General features: G+C 43.7%; 1 protein-coding gene across 4 annotated transcripts in view; it reads left to right on the top strand.

The window, feature by feature from the left end:
• The window catches only part of arhgef37 (Rho guanine nucleotide exchange factor (GEF) 37), a 45,753-nt gene extending 39,059 nt beyond the window's left edge, over positions 1-6,694 (top strand). For all 4 annotated transcript variants that reach the window (XM_049586431.1, XM_049586430.1, XM_049586428.1 and 1 more), the window contains one exon: positions 1,084-6,694. In XM_049586431.1, the coding sequence (XP_049442388.1) occupies positions 1,084-1,299 (216 nt within the window). In that variant the 3' untranslated portion in view covers positions 1,300-6,694. The remainder of the gene's footprint in view (positions 1-1,083) is intronic.
• Positions 6,695-25,561: the final 18,867 nt, after the last annotated feature.

The following is a 25,561-nucleotide window of genomic DNA, read 5'->3' as shown; positions in this document are numbered from 1 at the left end:
ATAGAGGTGGGCATGGCTCAAGTAGGGTGCAAAATTATAGACGGAGAACGATTGACACATTTTTCACTTTAAGCCCTGACACTGTCATTTTTGTGTAGGAATTAAGCTACAATACATGACATATGTTGTTTTAATTAATAAATACAGTGTGAATAAAGATTACATAACATAAAAGTAACTGCAGTCTTTGTTAATTGATAGCTGCTTAAATTAAACAATTTTTATAGGGCAAGTAAAAACTGACTTTGGGCAAGTAGATCTCTGACCAACTTGCCCGACCGGGCAAGTGAAAAAAAACGTTAGTGTTGAACCCTGCACTGACTAAGCTGTTAACTCATCAGCATCACACTTATTCCATCAAAGCGACCGTCCACAGACTGTTTCCACCGGCCACAAACTAAATGGAGACACACAGATGTAGCCTTCATGACACACAGCAGCTGGCCTGTGGTAAAGTGTAGACCTAGTTTACACAAAGTAGCGAGCCAGTGTGCAGGAATGTTAATGTGTTGCTTGGCAACAGTCCAGTTGCCAAACTATTCGTGTTGGTGAGCCAAATAAATCATTAAATAAACAAACAAATCAGAACCTGTTGCCACATTTTACTGTTGATAAATGGCGCTTGTAGAACAGCAACATCATACTCAAGGTCGTGCACTCCTTCTCGTTACTAACTGTAGTTTTTGATCACAGTTTTCTCTGCATGATAAAATGAGCTAGCATTTGCATTCAGCCCAAACCAGAGCTGAGCCTGACCAGCTCAGGCTGATGAGGTCCAGTTTAGGCTGATAAAACTGGAGCAAAGTGTGACAGTGTCGATCTGAGCAAACTGAGCCTGAGACGTTTTAAAATGGCCACTTCACTGAAGACAAACCTTTCTGAGTGCGTGACCTTTCCTCTGATACCCCCCTGCCAAATGTTACACTTTCCCCCTCCATTACCAGTAAGGTCACAGAGTAACAAACTTGTCTCTCCATTTCTTTCTCATCCTGTCATTTTGTTCTCTGCTGCTCCTCAGCCTCGCGGGGCACCTGGCACAGCCGCCTTGTACTCTTGTGTTTGACTCAGCGTCCTCTCTTCCAGGTGCTGGCGGCGTACGACTTCACAGCGCGAGGAAACCATGAAGTGTCTGTCAGAGCCGGCGAGCCAGTCCGTGTCCTGGAGCCCCACGACAAACGAGGGAATCCTGAGTGGAGTCTGGTGGAGACAAGAGGTGGGCTCAGAGGCTACGTGCCCTCCAACTACCTCACAATCATGCCCGTGGGGACTGGGCCACCTGGCATGTTCCCGCCCTACTGACAGGAGGGACGGAGACACAGCAGCACGTACAGTATGACAGAGGATTCACCATACTGTCTTTAGAAGGCTTACAGCAGTATTTTTTTAAATGAAGGTGCGTCTGCTTCTCAAACAGTAACATGACTCTACATCGTGACCATCGTTATTATCAGTGTTTTAAACATCAGAGCCATTAAATACAAGAGTTTCATGGCCACAGTGTTAGAAGTAAAAACGCCATCAGTTTTATTTGCACAGCCCAAAATCACAAATTCGCCTCTAAGGTCTTAACACCCTCTGTCCTTGGACACTTTATTCGATAAGTATATCGTAACCTTTTACAAGTAAGAGCTTATCTGTCTTCTCTAAGGCCTTTTCTTCACTATCTCTAACTCAGTTTCTGCACTAAATTTGAAAAAGATTTTGTTCCCCTCCACACCCAAAATATATCTTTTCAAAAGTGCCATTCAAAGAAGAGATGACACAAGTCTCACAAACTGGTGTGAACACGTGTGAGCTTCAAAAACACTGACATCTGACTGTAATGTCATCCAGACTTCAGCTCTGTGTTCACTCGATTAATCACTCAGGGTGTAAATCACAAGTTTTATCACATTATGATTATTATTGATTAAATTGACTCCACTAAAACACATGAAACACGGCTCACAAGCAAGAATATTTACCAAAAGATATAAAATAATAACTGTCAAGGTTCACAGACATAACAGTTATTTTTTTTGCTTGTCACCATTAGGGCTGCAGCGATTAGTCGACTAATCAATGACTAATCGACTATTAAAATAATCGGTGACTATTTTTGTAGTCGACTAATCGGTTTTCATAGAAAAGTACTATAAAAGTACCCCAAAATACTCTTATTGCAGCTTCTTACATTCAGATATTGGCAGCTTTACACACTCTCCCATGATGGTGAACTAAAACTCTTTGGCATGAGTACGAAACAGGACATTAGACGAAATAATTTTGGGGTTTGGGAGAGACAGACCGACATTTTTCAACATTTTAACACATTTTCGATAAAATGATTAGTCGACTAACGAAGAAATTATCGACAGATTAGTTGGCAATTAAAATAATCGTTAGTTGCAGCCCTAGTCATCATTGTTAGCTTAAGCCTGCGGCACTTTCTTTTAATGCACGTAACATGATTTACTCAGTAACATTTACCTGTCTCCCTCTCCTGTGCTCTGCTGCAGCTCCTTGTGTGTGTGACGACAGTAGGGGTGTAACACACATTGATCCGGATCAATATATTGTCAAATGATCGACAATCAAATGAAAATATTTATACATATCTGCATCTTTGAGACGCACTTTTTTTATTTTGAAATTCCCATGGCATGTCTGTGTCACCTTTTCTGTAGGTAATGGCCAGCAGCCAATTAAAAGACAATGACGATATTTACTGGCAGCGCCTCATGATCACAGGCCCCTACATTGAATCAAATGGAAATTCACTGTACTTCAAAATAAAGTGTGCTTTATACATAACTGACACATTAACGAGTCACTTGCGGTCCATCCAGAATGGACCCGCGACCCACTTTTGGACCGGGGCCCACCAGTTGGAAACCACCGGTCTAAATAACTGATACAGTGTCATATCATGGTGAAACTTGTGATTTACACCCCTAGTGGACGGATGAAGCTCCGCCCCCAGTAACGCACAGAGGGGAGAGAAACGGAGCTGGGTATCAAGTAAAAATTGCGATATCAATACCAGTTCCCTTAAGGTGATGCCAACATGCTTTGCCAAGACCTTTTTTGTTCCACAACATCATGTAAACTAAAGCACTCAGTTGTGTAAAATGCCTCTAGACACCACAGACGTGTAGTATAGTCAAATATTTGAATGTTTTGGTGGCATCTCGGCACGCCACATCGCCGAATTCAGTACGCCATGCTCAACTTCACTACACCACAGACTGTTTGGATTGTAGCTGCTGCAGTGGTGGGCCAATCATGCCGCATTAAATTGAAGGACACTTGCTGTGATTAGCTGTGAGCAAACCGGAACAGGAAGTCTTTTTTTTTCTAATTCATGAAGGATCAAATGCGGGTCGGGTTTGACTGAGGAAGTTTCAATACTCCCGTTGGTCTGACAGCTGCTCAGGCCTGGACCGTATAATATGGGACATACTGGACACACTGGAAACGATGAAGGAGCTTCAGCCCCGGTGCTGGTAGTTACGTGATGTGTTGCTAATGAGCACTTTGGCGGGACACTGAACTGGAATTTAACTCTGCATCTTAAGGCTGAAGGACGATCTTCAAGTTGCACTGCAAAAATCTTTCATGGTCATTATCACAAAGCACCAGAGACGATGGGGAGAATATACTGAAGACAAATGAGGATCAGCTGACCTCTGTGAGAAGGCGTATCCCACAATCCCCGGCGGGACGAAAGGACACTTGAATTGAAAACGATAGGCTGCATGTTCTCGTTAGAGAGCCTGCGTGTTAGCGAGCTAACGGCAACACTTGGATGCACAGAGCAGAAAGTGTGTGTGCATGTGTTTGATGTGAAATTGGGCTGACAGTTGTGTGTGTGTGTGTGTGTGTGTGTGTGTGTGTGTGTGAGCTGGGTCTCCTCCTCCTCACCTGGAGGCAGGAGCAGTACTGTATCAAGACTGACAGGTACACAGCACTCTCATCATCTCAGACAGTGTAATGTGATGTAAATGTAAAATGTCTCCAGGGCCGAGTAGGAGAGAGGCGAGGAGGGGAGGAGTCGGAGATCTAAAGACACAGGAAGGAATTCATACGTGGAGAAGAAGCGAAAGAGTTGGAGGGAAAATAGGAAAACTCTGTGCCTGCTTTTCCTCCTCACATCCTTTTCCTGTTAGTCTGAATATCTATTTTGTCTCAGCCTCCTTCCTTTTCCCACTCCAACCATAAGCTGATTTAAATTCACTCTTACATTCACTTCCTACATTCCCCCCTTCATCTGTAAAGGCTGCGGATCTGTAAAGGATGTGTCACCGGTGTGCTTTCATTCTCTCCGTTCACATCACAGGACGAGAATCAACTGCTCCGTGAGGTTTTTGGCTTGAAAAGGTTCCAATCACAAATATAAAACAGTAACGACAGGACTGAAGCAACCTACTTCTGTATTCATAGGCACCTGATGATGCCTGTTGCTATGGATACTGTTCAGTGAATGCAGGTCGCGTCTCCCTGTGGCGTTTCTTCAAGTTGGATGGACTGTGAAAACACTGAGCTGCAGCACAATTCAAGTTGTTTTTGTCGGTTTTGCAAATATTTGCCACCTCAGTATCTTCATGTCACACAGTACGCAGACCTGTGCGACAGGAAGAACTGTTCTGCACTGCAAACTAAACTACAGCTGCATTTCATTTATGTGCTTTTAACTTTTAATGTCAGTGCGTTTAAAAAAAACATGTGCCGCAGCGTCACATGACATCATTCCTATCTAAGTTCAATGATGTACTGATCCTGCAAACATCTTGATCTTGATCTCTTTTTTCAGAGCGCTCCGTGTTTTTTGTGCGGCCACTCTGACGATGACATCACTGCCACTTTTTTAGCTAGGTTGCTTTCACTGTAACAACAGAGACAGAGACGCTAATTTTGCGAGCACATCAGTCGGCGGACACTAGGTGTCGCTGGTGAGTGTTGTGATTTTATCACCGCTCACTTTGTAAGCTTGAGGTTAACTTTGTCAACCCTCTCTTAAGTTAGCGCTTTGTTAGCTACCTGGCTAATGTTAGTGTCAAGATCTTGTTGTCATAGAAACAAAACCCACGTGCAGCAAGTCAGCACACAAATCCACCAAAGACCCACGGATGTACGGTCACCCCTCCCAAATGCGGGCCACATTTAAAGGACGTGTAGAGAGCTACAGTGGCTGACAAAAAATGTCTATCTAGAGCCAGTGTTTGGTTTGTCCCTTCTGGGCTACTGTAGAAACAACATGGTAGACTCTGTGGAGGAGGACCCGTTCTGTATGTAGATACATAGGGTTCATTCTGAGGTAATAAAAACATGATTCTCAGTTTTAGTTGATGATAAACCAATGAAAACAAAGTTCTGAATATTTTTGTCACTTGCCAGTAGATGCCCCTAAGTGGAAACACTGGACCTTAAAATCTGTGTAATCATTTATCCAACATGGAGCACCTACTCAACAGTGGCTGCACATGACATTCCTGGAAGTGGGCGTCTTGTCACACGAGCGTGTTTTGCATAAAACGGAGCCTTTTGTCCGGCGGATAGTGCTGTATCAGCTGCTGAGGATGTGAAGCAGAGGGAGGGGGCCGCTCAGCTGGAGCTTAGCTGTTCCCATTCGTCTGAATGTCAGGACGGCGCAGAGCAGCAGGAGGGACGGGGAGAGTGTGTGTGTGTGTGTGTGTGTGTGTGTGTGTGATGCTACTAATGTACCAAAATACCAAATGTCCTCAAGGTTAGTAAGAGAAAGGGGAAGTAAAGAAACCTGACGACATTTTACCTGCTGTCACTTCTTCAAAGGCCAGTTTAGGATGAAAGGAAGAATTCAGCCATTAAATGTTGTTAAAAACAGGTAATGGCACTAACTTTGCATTTTGGCTTTTATTTCACTTTTTTTGTATTTATTGTAAATAGTGAATTAACGGTGAGAAACTGCTACTGGTGATGCCTCCTAACTCTGCACTCCACTGCAAAGAATTTCTTATTCTTTGAAAAAACTTGCAGATACTGTAAAAATAAAATACATGACTTCACAGCACACTCCTGGAAAACATTTAGAGCCATGTTCTAAAGATATGTGATTATATATAGATAGTAAAGGGTCTATTTTTTCATTAAAATCATCTTTTTTTTTTAATAAAATGTTGCTTTAATTTCATTCATTCAACTCTCGTCCACTAGAGGGAGCTGGAGACCTAGGTTGGTTGATGAGAGCCTGTGTATTTCACTGTGTAACTGGTGTATTTGCGTGTGTGTGTGTGTGTGTTACCTCTGTCAGTATTAGAGCTAGCCTGAGAGCAGAGCCTGAACATAATCTTGTACATTCTGTTCCTATTGTCCAGTTTTTTTATATTAACCCTCTGTTGAACCAACATGTGAAGAGGTGAATGTTTAACCTGCTGACGATCTGGTTTTACAGTTTTACAGTCTGTACAGCATTTCTCTGTGTAATTTATTGTTTTGTAACTGTGTTGAGTCATATTGTTGTTTTTAACTTATTCGATGCCGCAGGGCGACCTGACCTGAGATGAATCATGAAGTCTTTGAAGTGTTGCCAAAGTTATGATGTTGGACTCACTTTCTCTCTCACACACACACGTATTCACACAGCAGATGGGAGTGTCTGCAGTGCAGCAGTAGTATCTGTCAGGGCAGCTGTGAACTGACTGTCTGTGTGGCTTCAATAAAACTAAACAGAAACCTGTTCAATGTCCTTGTATCACCTCATGTTAATAACATATCCAAAAAATTATTCAGACATTAATGATCAGTTCAGATCAGTATCGTGTAAAAACTGGAAATTATAACCTTTCTGCCATCAGCTCAAAGGTTTAATTTTGTTAAGGCTTGAAGCTATGCAGTAATAAATGGCTGGCTGCCTTGACTGACCGTCAGTATATGAGGCATTGCAACAGATTCACTACTCGCTCCTCCAAAGCTCCAAAGTCTTGATCCAAGATGATGACGGCCGAAATGACAAATTGGAGTCTTCAAAACAGGCCACAGACCAGTGACTACAAGGTGGCTACAGCCATTACAGTCTATACAGTCTATGAGCCAATCACAGCTCACACTGGGCAAAAAAGTTGGGTGCATCTGGGCAGGTTACCAGCCAATCACAGAGCTGAGACACTTGCGGGCAAGTTTGTCAATAAACCTAACGTGCATGTCTATTTGCATCCATGTGTTGTCTTACAATTGCTTGTTTTGTCCAAAACCCATTGACCCAAACAACAATATAAAAGGCAGTGACAGGAATGTTTGCTTACTAAATGACAAATGATGTATTAGTAATGAGAATTGTTATCAATTAGATATTTTTTCATCTATCGACAAATCATCTAAGCACTAGAAACTTCTCTAGTGAACATCAATTTGGTGAAAGCCAGATCAAAACCAGGCTAAGTTTGGTTGAAAGGCCAACAAGCAAGTTTTAACTGCACATTAAATGCTGTTAAAACAATGGTTATATGTTTTGTAGACACCTGAAAACTGTGACCCTTTGGACATGTTCCCAATTTTTCAGCTGTCCTTGAAACAATACTCACATCCCATAGGTGCTCAACTGGATTCAGGTCAGACGAATGAGAGGGCCAGTCAATGGCATCAGTGCCTTCATTATCCAGGAACTGCCTACACACTCTGCCCACATGAGGCCGGGCATTGTCCTGCACCAGGAGGAACCCAGGGCGCACTACACCAGGAGGAACCAAGGGCATGCTGCACCAAGAGGAACCAAGGGCCTGCTGCACCAGGAGGAACCCAGGGCCTGCTGCACCAGGAGGAACCCAGGGCGCACTACACCAGGAGGAACCCAGGGCCTGCTGCACCAGGAGGAACCCAGGGCGCACTACACCAGGAGGAACCCAGGGCATGCTGCACCAAGAGGAACCAAGGGCCTGCCATTCACTCTGAGGATTTCACCCTGGTACCTAACAGCAGTCAGGGTACCGTTGGCTATGACATGGAGGTCTGTGTGACCCTCCAAGGATCTGCCTCCCCAGACCATCACTGACCCACCACCAAACCGGTCATGCTGGGTGATGTCACAGGCAGCGTAACATTAACCACAGCGTCTCCAGACTCTTTCACACCTGTCACATGTGCTCAGTGTGAACCTGCTCTCATCTGTGAAGAGAACGGGGCCCCAGTGGTGGACCTGCTAGTTCTGGTGTTCTCTGGTGAATGCCAGTCAAGCTGCACGGTTCTGGGCTGTGAGCACAGGTCCCACTAGACGACGTGGGGCCCTCATGCCACCCTCATGGAGTCTGTTTCTGACAGTGTGGTCAGAGACATGCACACCAGTAGCCTGCTGGAGGTCATTTTGAAGGGCTCTGGCAGTGCTCCTCCTGTTCCTCCTCACACAACGGAGCAAATACCGGTCCTGCTGCTGGGTTGATGCCCTTCTACGGCCCTGTGCAGCTCTCCTCGTGTAACAGCCAGTCCCCTTCACAAACCTTCTTGTGACTACATGTATGGATGTGTCATCCTGGAGGAGCTGGACTACCTGTGCAACCTGATTGGGCTGCAGGTACCGCCTCATGCTACCAGTGGTGACAAGGAAACAGCAGAAACTGATTCACAATCACTTGTGCTTCCTATACAGACAGATTTATATCCCTGAAGTTTAACTGACTTGCTGTTATACTGTGACAACTAAGTGTTCCCATCATTTTGAGCAGTGTATTTTCCCTCTCAGACACTTTGAAGGACAAACAGGCAAACTTCCATCCCAATGGTCCCAAGTTTGAATCCCAGAGGAGCTGGAATAGTCTGGACACTGAAGTTGACAGCAACAAGCGCTTCCTCAACATCCGCCACTGTTATGCCCTTAAGCAAGAGAGCCCACTGCTGAGCGTGTCAGCTGAGCAGTTTACTAGTTCTGGCAGATTCTTACAGACTGAACATGTTTGCAGAGTAAACACGTCTCCTCACAGGTTTCGTACTCGGCAGTGAGAACAGGCTCGCTGCCCAAACTGGTCAGATTCTTTACACAGCAGCTGTCACCACAGCTAATCTAAAATGTGATGTTTACTTCTGTGTCTCCTCTTCCTGTTATTTAGCTCCCTTCACATCCTGTCCTCATCCTCATCTCATTGCTGGGATTGATTCAGTGCTTTCAACGTCGCAGTCGCTCCACTCCCTGTCTTATTTTCCACCACAGTGTATAATAAAACAATTCTTAAATTCCCATTTTCTCTCAGCCACCTCAGTCATGTTGTTTTTCCTCTGGAGCGGCAGATGTGAGTTTGAACCGCTCACAGGTACCTCTTTCATCTTCATACACCTTCAGTGCAGCCAAGTGCAAAATAAATGCATAATAGAAAGCTGCGGCGAGTACACACACACACACACACACACACACATTTATTATATGCTGTGTTTAGTTTTGTTTCTGTTTCGGGTGAGTTCAGCGTTGCACTCACTGCACCGTTCACCTGCCGTGTGAATGCAAAGCAGCAAATGTTTCCCAGAGAAATAAAAATGGTGAAAGATGCTGTGACAGTATTTTTTATATTCTCCACATATCATGTGTTTAGTTGAGCCAAACCTGAACGCATAGATTGTTTCTCTCTGCCTGTCAGACGCTGTTAGTGCGGCCTGTTTTTACCTGTTTTGTTCTCTCAGCCGTGATCAGACAACAAACATCCAGCCACAGGTGCTCTAATGGGCTGTTTGTCTGTCATTAGCATCACTGCTGTTTACTTTGAGGCTGACTTTATTTGAGTTATTGATAAAGAGACGAGTAAAGAAATGCTAAATAGGCGAAGTGAGACAAAGAACTCCCCGTATTGATTCCTACTGACAGAGAGAAAAACACAAGATGACAAATATTAATGACATGAAAACACAAGCAGGGGTGGATGAACCTGAAGCAGCAGTTTGCCTCCACAAGCTGCTTCGTTGGCTTTTTGGAAACACTTCCAGGAGTTTGAATAAGAGCAGGAAGAGGTTTTGACGGACGAATACACTGACTGTGTTGTGTGCTCTCAGAGCTTTGCACGCCAGCGTTCAACTGAGTGTCTTTGAAGCCAACTGATTCAGATCTTCACTCTCTTTCATCTCCTGTACTTCAGTCAGCAGCTGGCTTTGTCCCAGGTACCCGGGAAAGAGAGTATTCTGACTCGACCTGAGCCTCCCTGGCAGCAGGGACTAATGAAAAGCTGCAGCAGGTTTAGCCAATGAGCACAAAGTTCCTCCTGTTATAGAGTTATTGTAGGCCCAATCCCAATCTTCAAACACAGACTCACAGACTTTAAAGGAGCAATAAGCAAAATTCATCATTTCTAGATTGAAGGAATTAAAAAATCGCAATGTTCATGTGAACACCCCCCCTGGTGAGCTGGTAGAAGCGCTCCATAGCTGCAAGTTACTCCAGTAGCCGTAGTAGCTCTAGTGCTAACTCTAGGAGTTAACGCTAAGGCTCACGGTCTCACAGAGAAGAGTTGGAACGTTAGCATGGCAGCCGATAGCTAAACACAGCAGAGACCGAGAGTGAGTGAAAGACATTGCTAACTTCTAAACTAAGTTGGCTGTTTAGGTTTTATTTCCTCGCCCCTGTGGCGAGTGAATCTGCCTGCAGTGAAAGTGGGGCTAACCGGTGCTTCCTCCTCTGGCTCCACTTCACTCAGCTGCCAGCACAGCCAGTTAGCCTCCGCTAGCTTCCCAGCTAGTGGCTCTCCATTTGGATCCAACTGGAGCACCGAGCCCTGGTTTGTTATTCAGGTTAATGTGGGAAGAAGCAGCGGGTATATCGGGCAGCTGAGTGAAGCTGAGTGAATTGGAGCCTGCGGAAGAAACACTGGGACCGTCTGGATGTGATAGTCCGTGGAGATGCTGCGGTGCTTGGCTGCACAGACAAGGTGAGTGGGGGTGGGGGGTGGAGAGCAGAGGTAGAGGGAGGAGTGGCTCATGACACACTTTGTTTTGGTCTACAGGCAGTGCACAACAGCCAACCTAGCGGTGAAACGATTTTGCTTATTGCCCCTTTAAGGTGTGTTCCCACTCAGTGTATTAATGCTCAGGGCTGTCCCACTGTAAAATCCATAGACTGTGTAAAGTAATAGACGTAGCCACTGTGACATCACTCATTGGTGCATAAACTCCAGTTTGGCATTTTAACCCCCAGTTCAGACCAATGATCGCGGTGAGACGAAACTCTTTTAGAATGTTGCAGAGAAAAGTTGCAGCACTGTGAACTGGCCGTCTGAGCTTGACTCAAGCTGGCTGGTGGTGTCACCTGCAACTCAGCTGGTCAAATATCCAACGGCCGGTTTTAGAGCATAAAGCATGTCACCTGTTTCAACAGCCAGTCGGCTTGTAAAAATCAAAATGATTGCAGACAGCGTGTTGGCTTGCTGCGACAGGTGCTCCGTCACTGCTGAGCCCTCTGTTTCTGTCCTCATGGTGTGCCGATGTCGGATGTTGGGTCGCTGCTGCTGCTGGCTCTATGTGCTTATGCCCCGCCCACACACACATTCTAACTTGACTAATTGGCGGTGGTTATTTATAATATTGTGGCGTATTGATTATGAATACAGTCCATCTGATGCTGGTTTTGTTTCATCACTGTAGCCAGTATCTCACTATCACTATCCTCATTCAGATTTTAAGAAGCTACAAATTATATTCAGCCACAAAATAAGTCTGAAAAGCTGCAAATCAGATCAGAAGCACAGAGAGTTGTTGACTAGAGATGATACGCCGTCTCATGGTGGTCACTTCCTGTCAACGTTACAGATCAGAAGCGCAGAGAGTCGTTGACTAGAGATGATACGCCGTCTCGTGGTGGTCACTTCCTGTCGACGTTAGAAGCGCAGACAGTGTACAGAGAGCGCTGCTAAGTAGTTTCCCGTTTTAAATCATCTGGTTGTGAATCTTTGGTCAGAACTGGCCTTGAGTTGTTGCCATCTTGGATTTTTGGAGCCAGAAGTAACTATATATGGGAGTCTGGCACTGTGGAAGAGACCGAGGATGTGACTGAGAAGCTGAGGACACCATCATCAGACAGCCTGTCACTCAAAGTGACCCAGCCTTGAATAACTTAAAGCCTTGATAAAATGTAAATGGCTAAAAAATTCAAATTCATACAAATGTAGCCCTGCGCAGCTGTAATGACTGGGAAATTAGTTATAGAGTCCAAAACCAGACTGGGAACATGGTTATGTCTGCTGTGAAGTTAGACAGCCTCAAGTGGCCATTAGAGGAACTGCTGTTGGGGTGTTGGTGGCTTAGTGGATAGAGCAGGCGCCCCATGTACAAGGCTGTTGCTGCAGCGGCCCCGGTTCGAGTCCAGCCTGTAGCCTTTTGTTGCATGTCATCCTCTCTCTCTCTCTCTCTCCCCCTTTCACACTCAACTGTCTTGTCCATTAAAGGCAAAAAATGCCCCAAAAAATATCTTTTTAAAAAAAAAGAGGAACTGCAGTTTTTGGCACTATTACTTTGGCTTCATTTTTCAGCACCGAAGGTTGTTGCTTGGTATAAAACCTGTCCCTGGCCCCCAGTGTCAGACGATGCCATGCTTACAATGTGTTATCATTTTTAAAAATCCCCATCGCTGTGCAAAACTCGTCTCACATAGCCAAACCTATCTCTACACTATGCTTTAACCCTGTGTGCAAAACAGCATCAACCCCTGAGCCAACAACTTACACGCTAAAATGTGGTGTTTTCTTTTGCAAGGATATAGCCATTTTAATGCCAGGGCTTGCTTCTCCACCAAAACAAATTCCCCCTGGACACTATTTTGCATGAGCACCATCCCTGCATCCAGGGCGTAGCGTCACCCAGACAATTGTGACTTGTTAAAAATAAAAAATACAAACATCCCACAATGTTTTTTTCCCTGAGTGCAGAATTATAATAGGTTCAGCCCTGCTTCCAGTTTTTTCCAGTGGCTACTCGAGGTATTGCAGCGCAAAATCTCCTCGACCCAAAAAGCATTTTCCCCATAGACCACCATTGTAAAAGTGAGCAGTTCTCATTGGGCTGAACAGGCTTCATCTTGGTGTCCTGTATCAAGATCCAAAAATACAATCATGTTTCATCCAGACCTTTCTCCTGCACGGGCACAGCACAAGATAGGTCAGGCTATGCAAAACTAGCTTTTAGCATGGAGATTGGGATTGGGCCATACTGTAGTAATCTGAAAATGGAAGTGAACATGGCAGCTAAGCTCTCTCACATAAAACATTTTCAATCTTGATCCACTATGATTGTACCTCAGTGAAATATGTCTGATGATATATTATTGTGGTCTGACAAATGAATTATAATTACCACGGCTGTAACCTCCACACATGTAGCCCACACTGCTAACCGCAGCTGCAGCATCATGTCTGCTGAGCAGATTTTGTCTGTTGTGTTTGGGGCTGGAGCTGCCCGTGGAATCTGAGCAGATGAGTGTTTGTGCCGAGCGTCTCCACAGGGAGCATTAGCCGGCTTCAGCGGGCACTGGAGTGTGAACTGGAGAGCTGGTTTAGGGGCTTTTAGAGTGTCACTTAGTGAACAAACGCTGCCTCTGTATTTGTGTGGAAGCACGTCAAGGCTCTGTGCAAGCTGCTTACATCCGAGCGGCGATGCTTGGCTGCCCAGTTTTGTGTGTAAAAATGGACATATACATGCATGAATATCTTATGGCTGCGTATGTATATATTTGAATTGCAAACATTTCCTGTGAGGACGTCTTGTGCACGTCTTCACTCAACATATGTGTCCATTCAAGCGTGAGTTCAGTTTTAACAGTGACGAATGTGTGTGTGTGTGTGTGTGTGTGTGTGTGTGTGTGTGTGTGTGTGTGTGTGGTGCCCATTAATGCTTACATCAGCAAACCTCTTTTCTGTTAGAAGCTGTTTGATGAAGAGGAGCACCTTCAGGCGTCTCATACCCTCTGAATGACGTGTGTGTGTGTGTGTGTGTGTGTGTGTGTGTATGCCTCCTCGTGTGTGTGTAGGAGGATGTGTATGCCGCTTTGTGTGTGTGTGTGTGTGTGTGTGTGTGGCTGAGCCTCAGCAGTGTAACAGTGAACAGATCCCAGGCTATAAATATCTTGTCCGCTAACTGACGCTGAGCTAAAAATAGACACACACTGTTCACACTGCTGCCTAGAGGACGACAGGAGAACTGCATTTAAAGAAACAGTTTGTGTTTTTATTTATTTCTGTGTACAGTCACAAATCAGAGCCTCCAGTTTGTGTTTGTGTGTTTAAGGAACCAAAGTCAACTGGGACTGGAAAAACAAATTCCCTGAAAAGAAGGGAAAAAATCAAGATGGCAGAGTCTGGGGCAGAGATGGTCAACAACAATTGCCAAAATCAATATGAAGGTGAATGCTGAAAAATAAATGAATAAAAAACAAATAGGAGAAATAATGTTTATGAAATGACAACATGAAAAAAGTAGGGTTTGGCCATCCCTGTGTCAAAAAATGACTCATTCTGATTCTTAGCCCAAATTGTCCCATGTCCAGACCCCCAGAACCCGGTAAAATCTGGGAGCCAGAGCCTGCTCACATTTGATCCTCAAGCACAGTTAACACAACAGAGTCTGCTGTCATTTAGCCACAGCCAGTCTGACTCAGCTGGGTGTGTTAATTTGTTGATGAAATGATCATCAGGGTCGAGAGATGTTGAGCTGATTATCTTTTTTAAACTGGGAATGAGCCATTACCGCAGACTGTGTAACACAATGGACAGAGTTACCGTGACATCACCCATTGGTTTGTGTGGACGGCTGTTATGAAGCCTCAAGTTGCCTTTGTTTTTTTGGAGCCAGAAGTGACTATACAGTGGTGGAAAAAAGTTTTCGGACACTCTTAAAATTTTACACAATCTCAAATATTATCATGAAATATTTGTGGAAAAATCTTTTTTGTGTTTCAAAAGGTGTGGCTGCATTAGACAGATACAAACAAATACAAATTATATTTTTTTGTTTATTGTTTACAAGAAAAACTAACATAACTAAATTCTTGACAGTTTCAATATGTCAGTTATCAACATTGTCGGTATCAAAGTCAACAAATAACAGAGAATGTGTTCAAAACTGAACAAAAAATAAATAAACCATCACATCATCAAATTAATATTTAGTAGTCCTGCCATTGGCACGTAGTAGAGCTCTAATCCTGGCTGGCATGTTCCCCACGAGCCTGTCACACTGTTGAGGGGTAATCTTGTCCCATTCTTCTTGAATTACTGCTTTTAATTCTTCTAAATTCTTTGGTTTATGCTTTGAAACAGACCTTTTGATAATCCACCACAGATTTTCAATGGGGCTCATGTCCAGGGATTGAGCTGGCCACTCTAAGACCTGGATACTGTGCTCCTGCAGCCAAGTTCTACTGGCCTTGGATGTGTGGCAAGGGGCATTATCTTGTTGAAACATCCAGTTTTTACCTCGATGGAACAGTGCACGCGCAGAAGGGAGCATGTGGGTTTGGAGAATGGTACAATACTTGGTAGAGTTCAATGTGCCATCACAGACAGTGAGATGACCAACACCAGCAGCACTCATGCATCCCCAAACCATGATACTGCCTCCACCATGCTTGACAGTAGGTACTGTACATGCTGGAGATAATGCTTCGCCTGGCCTTCTGCGTGCACCTCACATTAGTAGGAGGAAGATAAAGCTGGAAACTGGACTCATCTGACCACAAAATCTTCTTCCAATTCCTGGCTGTCCAGTTCTTGTGTGCCTGGACCCAACGACGCCGGGCTAACCTCTGTCTCTCATTGATCAGGGGCTTCTTGATAGCCTTGTAGGACCTTAAGCCATGATGTAAAAGTCGGCCACGTACAGTGCGGGTGGAACACTGGACACCAGTTTGGTCTGACCACTGCTGCTGAAGCTCCTGTGATGTCATTCGGCGGTTTTGCCTGCACATGCGGATCAGGATGCGGTCATTTCTTGCTAAAGAAACCCTTGGACGCCCAGATCTTGGTTTGTCTTCCAAGCTGTTGGTTCGTCTGTATTTCTGCAGAGTGTATCCAACTGCTGAAGGACTGCATCTGCACTTCCTGGCTATCTGGCGGCAGCTGTACCCTTCCTGGCTGAGAATCTTTATCTTCAGGCGTGTTTCCTGCGTTAGGTTCCTTGTTTTAGCCATTTTTGTGTTTGAAGAACTTTCAAATGTGCTGGCTTTATGGAGACACGAAGCTTGGCAACAAAAATTGTGTCTTTTAATAAAAAGAACGACCTTCATCACTGGTACCGAAATGACCTAATACTCAAAATTTCTTATGTATTTTTATGGAACCAATCAATTTTAAGTTTTTAATGGCTTTTTTAGGATTTATTTAGTATTTTGGCTGTGACTGTACTAAAAGAAATTGCACTTGAAGACCTAAGAGTGATTCTTAATGCAATATTTCACAAATGCATGGGGTGTCCGAAAACTTTTTTCCACCACTGTATGTGGATGAAAGGGTGGAGCTGTGGATGAGCGAGAGGTGGATCTGACTCATATACCCCTTTTTCGACAGTCCTGGGTAGAGTTGTACCGATACCGATACCAGTATCGGAAATGCCTCCGATACTAACTAAAATGCGGTCCAGTCCGATACAACGTAATGCCTCATGTCATTACGCATAAACACGCTACAGGCAAACAAAATGGAAACGGAGCGGAGTTTAAAAAGCATTCTACTTTAGCCTTTAACATGTCTTTTTTACCAAATTGTGTGGCTGCACTTTAACCTGTGTCTTGATCTGTGTCAACACTGGATAATAATAATTAAAAAAAGTTTTACGGCATTAATTCTACGATTATGTGTTTATTTCTTAATATTTTACATAGAGTTTTAGGAGTTGAGACATACAACAGTTCATATCCCATCCATCCATTTTTTATTTTATGCACTGGTATCGGATCGGTACTCGGTATTGGGAGATACCTAAGGTTCAGGGATCGGAATCAGTATCGCGAAGGAAAAAGTGGTATCGGTACATCTCTAGTCCTGGGCTAGCTTGGCTTGGCTTGGCTTGGTTTGGGCAGTCACCCCAGCAACAACAGGGCTACCCACTTGAAGGTGTGTCTTTAACTAATGAAGGCTTGTCTTGACTTTATATCCTTCATTATGAAGAAATAACATTGTTTGCTAGCTTGATGCTAATGGCAGAACTCACCGGGTTGCTAAAGTGCCAACTGCGTCAATGCATATGTGTGTTTAAGATCTGTAGTTTGTAATCTTCATTCCACCAGCGTGTGGAGTCCTCTTCCTGGTTTGGAAGCTCCCTGTGTGTGTGTGTGTGTGTGTGTGTGTGTGTGTGTGTGTGTGTGTGTGTGTGTGTGTGTGTGTTCAGGGCGACAACGGTCAACCAAACTGTTCATGTTGCTAATGGCAGCCTCAGGGTGAGAGCAAGCCATCTGCGCCTCTGCGTGCAAGAAGTGTGTGTGAGTGTGTGTAGCACGGTCGCTATCTTACTTACAGCTGATCCTGAAAGTCATGATTTATAGTCAGAGAGGAGAGCAACAGACACACACACACACACACCCACACACTCTGGATTGGATGCAGCCATCTCTGTCCAGCATCACAACACACTTGTGAGAGCGAGGTGCAAAGTGTGTTTGTTCGTGTGAGTGTGCATGTGTGTGCATGTGCGTGTGTTTGGGGTGACAGCTGATGTCTGAAATTAGGAGCAGCCAAAGTCGAACCCCCCGAGGAGATGGAGAGGTGCTGGGCTGAGCTGACATGACATACACACACACACACATACACACACACATTAATATCCTTTCTCTCACATCTGTGTCACCAGGAATTAAAGACGCCTCATGCAGCAGCACTTTATCGTTAATAAATCATCAGTGTATCACGTCATGTTTACCTTGTTTATTCTGTTCCTCATTTCCTGCTTATCTCTGATAAACAGATAAATCTGTTTGAGAGGAGGTGTCTGTTTAAGTGACTGCCAAATTTTAGCATCTGGAACCGTAGATGAAAATGCCCCTCTGTTTTCAAAGAATCTTCCAAATGATGCCAAGCAGGACTGGGCGATAAAACGATCAATATCTCGATATAATTATCCTCGATAGAGTGATCATAAATATTTGATGAATCCTCTATATAATTTGCCACGCATGCACCCATAGAGGAGTGGTAATGCACCTTAACCACTAGTTTCCACACGCCATTAACCAAGGGAAGTAGTAGTAGAAGAAGACGAGACCGCCAACTAATGTGCACGGTGGCATCACAATAACATTCAACATGCTCATAAAGTTGCTCTTAGCATGACTGTTTTGTCCACAGATAACAGCGCAGCACTACACCATTGAATTTGCTGCACAGCGTTAGCAACAGAAGCTGTATATTAGGGATGTAAATCGCTGGTGTCATCACATTATGATGTTATATCGATTCTTTGGACAACAATACGATATGCAGTTTATGATTTTGATACAATGTGATTCAAATATAGTTCACACTACACGACCTTTCTCTCCGTTCCAACAGTCACTATGTCAGAATACCCGATTGTGGTGTCACAAAATCGCACCGTGACTTGGCCGACAGGCATGACAGACTATGCGATGGTCCACGACCAATCATTCCCGGTCGTCTTTCATGACGTGTGTGATGTCATCGGGTTATTCTTGTCCTACTTTTAATACTTTTACTATTAATTCAGTCACTGTGTCTGTTCATGTGCCAGCCGAGATGTTATTGTAGTAACGTAAAAAGTGCCACCAGATGGCAGGAGCCACACTAAGCAAGTCACCGAATCCTCCACAACAAGTTCCTGCAAATGTTTCACAATAAAAGCCTTTTTAGAAAATGAAGGGATTCTCTCAACTGAAGTTATAAGGGGCTTTTAATTTGAAACAGATACAGGAAGTGTTGAGTTTGAAATGACAGCACGATGCATTAACTTTATCAAGGCAACGGAAGCGGATAAAAAGTAAAAATATAGAAATACAGAGGGAATGATAAATAACTGCCTGTTTATAATGTAGTCTGTTTCAAATGAAGCTGGCAGCCTCTGCAGTTGTGGTGAGTAAAAGCCATTGTTTTTTAATTTTCTTACTTTATGTCCGTCTCCATTATGAAGAAATTACATTGTTTGCTAGCTTGATGCTAATGGCAGTACTCACCGGGTTGCTAAAGAGCCTCTGCTGTTTCAGGCCATAATTTTTCCCTTTTTACTCTGTGTGGTAACATTCCTAGAGGAAATATCTAAAAGGCTGGGGTGTTGTTGTACACTTGTCTACGGCAGCAGATCGCTCTTTGTTCCTGCTGGTCAAAGTGACAGCTGTGACGGGAGAAGATGTGAACGACAAAAAGAAAATTAAACATGCTAGAGTTTCTGTAGGAACGTCATGAGGCGTCCCAGACTTTGCATCGGTTGTCGTCTACTATGACACACTACACGAGATGAAAAGATGGAACATTGTGTACGACACTCGTTGCCGTTCACGATCTGAGCCGTCACTGTGCTACGCTGTGTCGGGCTATCGGGCTGATAGTTAGCAGAATGAGATGCTGTCCAAGCAGGTAACGTTAGAATTGTCTTTTATCTCATTGTTTGCATACAGCATGTGCCCCATCTCTTGACCTCTAGTGTCTTCAACTGTCACTCAGGAGCAATAGTCAGCCCTTAAACTTAAAACAAATATTGATTTTATTTTAATAATTATTGATAGACTGATATTGTATTTTATTCCTTTTTTTTTTAGCCATATTGCCCAGCCTTAGCGCCAAGAAATGTGACTTATTAAGATTTTGTCCCCCTTTTAGTGCAGTGCTCCCCTTTAAATGCACCCCCTCTTTAAAGGCGCCGTATGTAGGAATGTGGCCAAAACGGTTACTGCACTCAAATTCAAGCGGACCATTCGAGCAAGTCCGGCTTCTCTGCTGCTAACGCTGCTGCCGGGATACAGCGGAGGAGGAGCCGGCTGCTAATGCTATGTCCCGGGACACTGCTAATGCTGCTTGCCGTGCTGCTAATGTTTGTTTCTCAAAAATATCAGTCGGGTCGATGACCCACCTGCACATGGGCTTCAATGTATGATCGAAAATGAATAACAGTTGAAAGTATTCGAAATGTCCATCCCCGTCTAGCTGTGATGCTAGTTAGCCAACTTTGGCTAAAGCTTACCTGTCGACGAGAAGAGTAGCCACTTCGACATCCGATTTCAAATTCTTCTCCGTTTTCAACCGTCTCCACCGTTCAAAAGCATCTCCTATATAGACCCTCGCTTTGCCTCGAGTTTTGTCTTGGCGTTTTTGGGAATCATAATGAGGTCGTTTGGGTTTAGTCGCAGCGTCAGCCATTGTAGCTCAGTCTTAACTGTAACTGCTGCTGAGACTCTACTGACTGCGTGACTGGTAGACGGCGGTTGGTGGCGCAACAGGCCAAAACACAAATTCAAAACATAAACATGATTTGCAGACCGTAATTTTTTTTTTAAATGTGAATATTCTGGCTGTACTATTGTTGTCGGTGAGATCAGTACGTTATATGAACATTATTCCTTAGTCTCTGTGACATATTAGGATGATTTTACGACTGTTTGCTTTAGATTTCTTACATATAGCTCCTTTAAAATTGTGCCTCTGCTCCTCCATATTTTTGCCCACAACCCAGAGGTGACTCAGTTTAAAGCCATTAGACACACGCACACAGGAGATTGGCTGACTATAGCTATTTTTCAAGACTGTGGCAGTGGTGCCTGACAGCTCCGTGAGTCACCTGTTAGTTTAATTTCCACAGCTCCTCTCTAGATTCCTTGCTTTGTTTTGTTTTTTTCCTTGAGCCCTCACAGACCTTTCTCACAGCAGATGTTTTAACTTGCCGTAGCAGGAAATGCACAGGCGTAACGAATAATATTAATGAAGGCTCCCTTCTATCAGTGAGCGCGATACCTGACACTTAAACACACACACTGAATGTAGCCATTATTAGTTAATGCTTTTACTTACACCTGTGCCTGACAAGTGAACACAGCAGTGAAAAACATCATTTTCTGCATCAAACATTTAATAACAGCAGAATGATTTCACAAGCCTGATCACAGAGGAGCAGAATATCCTTGTGAGTCCATGTGTTTTTCAGGCTGAGTTCCTTCAAATAAGGAAAAGAGGCATATTGTTGCTTCAAGTTTTTGGTTTCACCTAAAACCATCATGAGGAGCAGGAGAAGTCGTTAGAGAACAACAGCTTGTGAATACCAGGTGTGTCTGCTGATTGCTTAGGGTTAGGCTTGGGTGTAACGCCATTAATCTGGTTTACCATTTCCAAGGCTCTGGTATTTGGCATGCTGGCTAATAGCTTTACTGTGACACTGGAACAGTCACTGTTGATATTATTAATCACACCTGAACTTTACCCAAATGTCTTCTGTGAAAAAACGTCTGTAAGGTCAGGCATTACACAGCCTCAGTGGGCATGTGTATTCATGTACTGTAAATAGCAACAACTCCTCATTCCTAAAGGTCAGAATAGGTTGTTTGCCAGTGACTCCCAAAACAACACAAGAGGTTACCTAGAGTTGTCTTGCTTTGGTCTGAATCAGAGACTCATGTTGTTCCACAGTTGTATAATTGCCTAGAGTTGGTTCGTGTTCTCACGGCAGCATTTACAAGCGGACCAGATCAAATGCCTTGTGTGAGAAAGCTGCTCTTGATTGGTCAGAATTTCCATGTGGGAAAAATCCAGGAAGTAAAGCAAACGTTGAAGAAGAGTACACTTGCAAGATAAATGTGACACTTTCTAATGTCACAATGGAGGGACAGCTACGCAGGTTGATTTTAGCGCTGCTCATCGTGGACTATATTGCTGTCATTGTTCATTTTAGTCAAACCATACAGTTTGAAAACGAGGCGCGGCTCCAACTAGAAAACAATGTTTTGATGCATTGGATGTGCTGAATGTGCATATTAAGGCAGTACAGGAGGAGGTGCACATTAATAATCCTCCAGGACTGTAACATGCTCATGTTTAACCCAAACAATGTGTCATGTGACTGCAGTTGCTTCACATCCAGGTCGGAACACCTTCTCACCACAAACCAACCGCACCAGAGTTCGTTTGTTTTTGTTTTTTTGTTCACTTGATCGTTTTGGTGTGATTGCTGTGTTCACAACTGCTCAAATGAACCGTACTTAGGGGGTAAACCAACTTGACTTCGACTGAACCAACCAGACAGGGCAGGTGTGAAAGCATGTTAATGGTTGCCAAAGCCTTTTTTTTCCCCACAGTCGATGGGTTACAATTAGGGATGTTCCGATCCAATATTCAGATCGGTATCGGCCGGCGATATTAGCAAAAAACGTGCATCGGATCGGACTGCATGGAAAAATGCAGATTCAAGAACTCCAATCCAGTTTTTCATAGAGTCCGATCCAGGTTTTCCGGGCCAGTCCAGCGCTCCGCCATTCAAGCGGTCCATTCCAGTGATCCGCTCCAGCACTTACTATCAATCCACCAGGCCAGCAAGCAGACACTCAGGAAACAGCAGCAGCAGGCTGGCACTGACACTACTAAAATAACTGAAAAGGAAAGGCTGCATTGTTTGTTAAATGCCAACAATGTCTTGTGGTGTTAATCTATTTTTTATTTATTAGGGGGCCAAAGCACAAGTGTGTGGAGTCTTGCTGCTATTTTAATTTCATTGTTAGACATTTTAAAGATTTCTTGTGTTGATTTATTTTCTATTTATTAAGGGGCCAAAGCAGCCAAAGCAAACCAGCTATATTTTTTATTTAATGTCAATGTTCAAATTTAAAGTTTGTTTATTTAACCCTGTTAACAATAAACAGGTCAGTTTCTCATACCAACTGTTGTGGATCATTCTACCTAACCCGATTAAGTAGTTGATCTTGTTAGAGTAATATCGCTTGATCAAACCTTTTCTAACATGACTGACTGACATGACTATGCGCTTGGATCAGATCGATATTGGTATCGGCCAAAACTCAAGGCTGTAATATCAGTATCGGATCGGAAGTGAAAAAGCTGGATCGGGACATCCCTAGTTACAATTAGTATGTTTGTCAAGTAACTTAAGTATGTCAATTATGCAACATCATTTAAGTATGTTAACTCATGTACTAGATTAAAATTAGTCAATTTTGACTTCTGGTTTCATAAGGGACACAAACAGCAGTCTCCTGGGTAAAAGTCCTGTGTTGGTTTTATCTATTCACATACCTCGATGTGAATTTTTAATTTATGGCAAGGAGGGGAGGAGAAGAGGGCAAAGGCATGTCCTGTCCTTCTCTCCCTCTGATCGTTAGCTAATTTTAAACAAGAGGCAAGAGACAGATTGGGGTTAGGGTAAGAATGTCAGGCCAGTCATAGGCAGAGTAAGGGGCTGTACACATGCCACGGTTTTTGCGCTCCCAAATTAACTGTTTCAGTGTAGAAGAAGGTTACTCAGCAACCTCAGATGCAACCTGCCACCACACTCTTGATAAACTGGCAAAGGAAAGGCACAAGAGTAGTGCCTAGTGCCTGACCTTGCTTTTTCCAGGTGGTTAAAGACGCTGCATGTGTACAGCCCCTGAGGCAGAGAAGGGCGGGTCATGCTTTGGCCTTCCTAGGAAAAAAAAATACCCCCCCCCCAGCCTGACTTTATTGCTCTTTATCCCATGTCACTTGACTTCCTCCTTCACTCCCGTCATAATAACTACAGCAACTAAAGGTATCTGCCAAACTATAAATATAAATATGGGTCGTAATAAGCTGCTTGCACAGACTATCTATACAGCAGTTTTGGGAGGAAGACGATCTGGTATACAGACAGATGAATCTGACAGGAAACTCAGTGTCTGTCCACAGCAGAGTATCAGTGGACCTCTAACTGTCCATGGCCTTTACACTGTCAGATATTAATTTGTTTTCCTCTCAGCTCGCCACACTCAGCAGCTGTTGTGTGTTTGTTTTGCCATGTGTCGTCGTCATAGGGGTGGTGTCATGTTAAAAGGTGACATCCACACATTCCCTCTAAACATGAGTTAAATGAGGTCAATGGTTCCAACCTGCAATACATGTCCTGTACAGGATGTTGTCTGTGTGTGTGTGTGTGTGTGTGTGTGTGTGCAGTACACTCCCTCACAAACAACCAAAAACAGAAACCAGTATAAACACTTACACACATATTTATTCCTGAACGTCTACTCTGCTGTGTGATGTCATCGTCTCCTCTGTGCTATAAGTAAATGTTTCTGTGCCTTCATCTTCTTCTCTCTCGCCATCTCCGACATGTGGCACCAAGACGTCAACTCATTTTAAACATGACCCTGTGTGTGTGTATGAGTGTAGGCATGTATACATTCATTATTGAAAGCTTAAGCTCATTAGTACCATGTGTTTTTCGAAATTATAATGCAGCTGTCATGAAATTATACAATATTGGTTTTGCCATTTTGTAGGAAATAGTACTTTTCCGTGTTGCTGGCGGTGATATTTGGTGTAATTTCTGTTTGGCAGCTGCAACACTGCAGCAAGGTGTTGTATCAATTTATCAGCAGGTGGAAGAGAAAGAATTTATTTGCACAAGACATGAAGATAGGAAAGTGAATTTTATGTATCTATAGTCATCCCCTTCTCTTTGATATGTCATACTTATTTGAAAGCCACAGGTATCTCTGTATTGATATGTTTAGTATTGATCTGCCCATCACCTGCTAGGATCACCTCCAAGGCCTGATGATGAGCATAAGACTCTCACTGTGAAAACATCAGACAAACAGAGGACTAACTGCATCAGAACATATCTGGTTCTTTAAAAAAAATCAAAAGGCATAAAACTGTGTATTTGGAAATAAGAGAAGTTAACTTCAACTCCAACATTTGGTCATGGACTTTCCACGTCCAGGGTTCCCTGGGTGTGTTGGTGGTTGATGTTTTGGGACGCCGTGTCAACTTCAGCCTGCTACATGCATTGTCAGCTTTTAAATTACCCCTCCATTTTCACAGGAGATGTACATTTTGCGTACAGTCTCTTTCAGAATAAACACACTACATCAGTGCAACACTGCAAATTGATCCTTTGGCTTTACAATCTTATGGGAAGCGGCCACCTGGGTGAAAGTCGGTGGTTGTTAGATACATACACCACCTCTCCCACACACCCTACTTGGACTTCCGCTGCCTTAAATTTCGTTCTTGTCCCGCCACTTTTTCCCGCAACGACGCCGGGCACCATTAGACTGTGTAACATGGCGACATCAAAGGACAGCTTCTTTCGTTGTTGTCTTACATCAGAAGTCACTTACCAAGCGCAGGATATCGATGACTACAGAGTGAAACCGGATTATCAATTGCCAAGGAGCAGTTTCAAGGAATACTTCACCCCCAAATGATCATTTGTATATCACTTACTCACCACTTGTTACGTTGAATTTGTGCAGAAAACTTTGTTTTCTTGCATGACTCCACAGTGAACAAAAAGACCCAAAAACGGAGAAGACTCTTGATGAATTGAAGTCTTAAGGGTCTGTGACTGTCTGCAACAGTGAAACACAACTCGTGCAGAATAATCCAGGTCTCATTTATCCAGTTGTGTGCTCAGTACCTCCAAAACTGACAACCTTTTTCGACAGGGAACTGAACTAATGGTG

The sequence above is a fragment of the Epinephelus fuscoguttatus genome, linkage group LG9, assembly GCF_011397635.1.
Source record: "Epinephelus fuscoguttatus linkage group LG9, E.fuscoguttatus.final_Chr_v1".
NCBI lineage: Eukaryota > Metazoa > Chordata > Actinopteri > Perciformes > Serranidae > Epinephelus > Epinephelus fuscoguttatus.
This window is presented reverse-complemented; position numbering and strand designations above follow the sequence as displayed.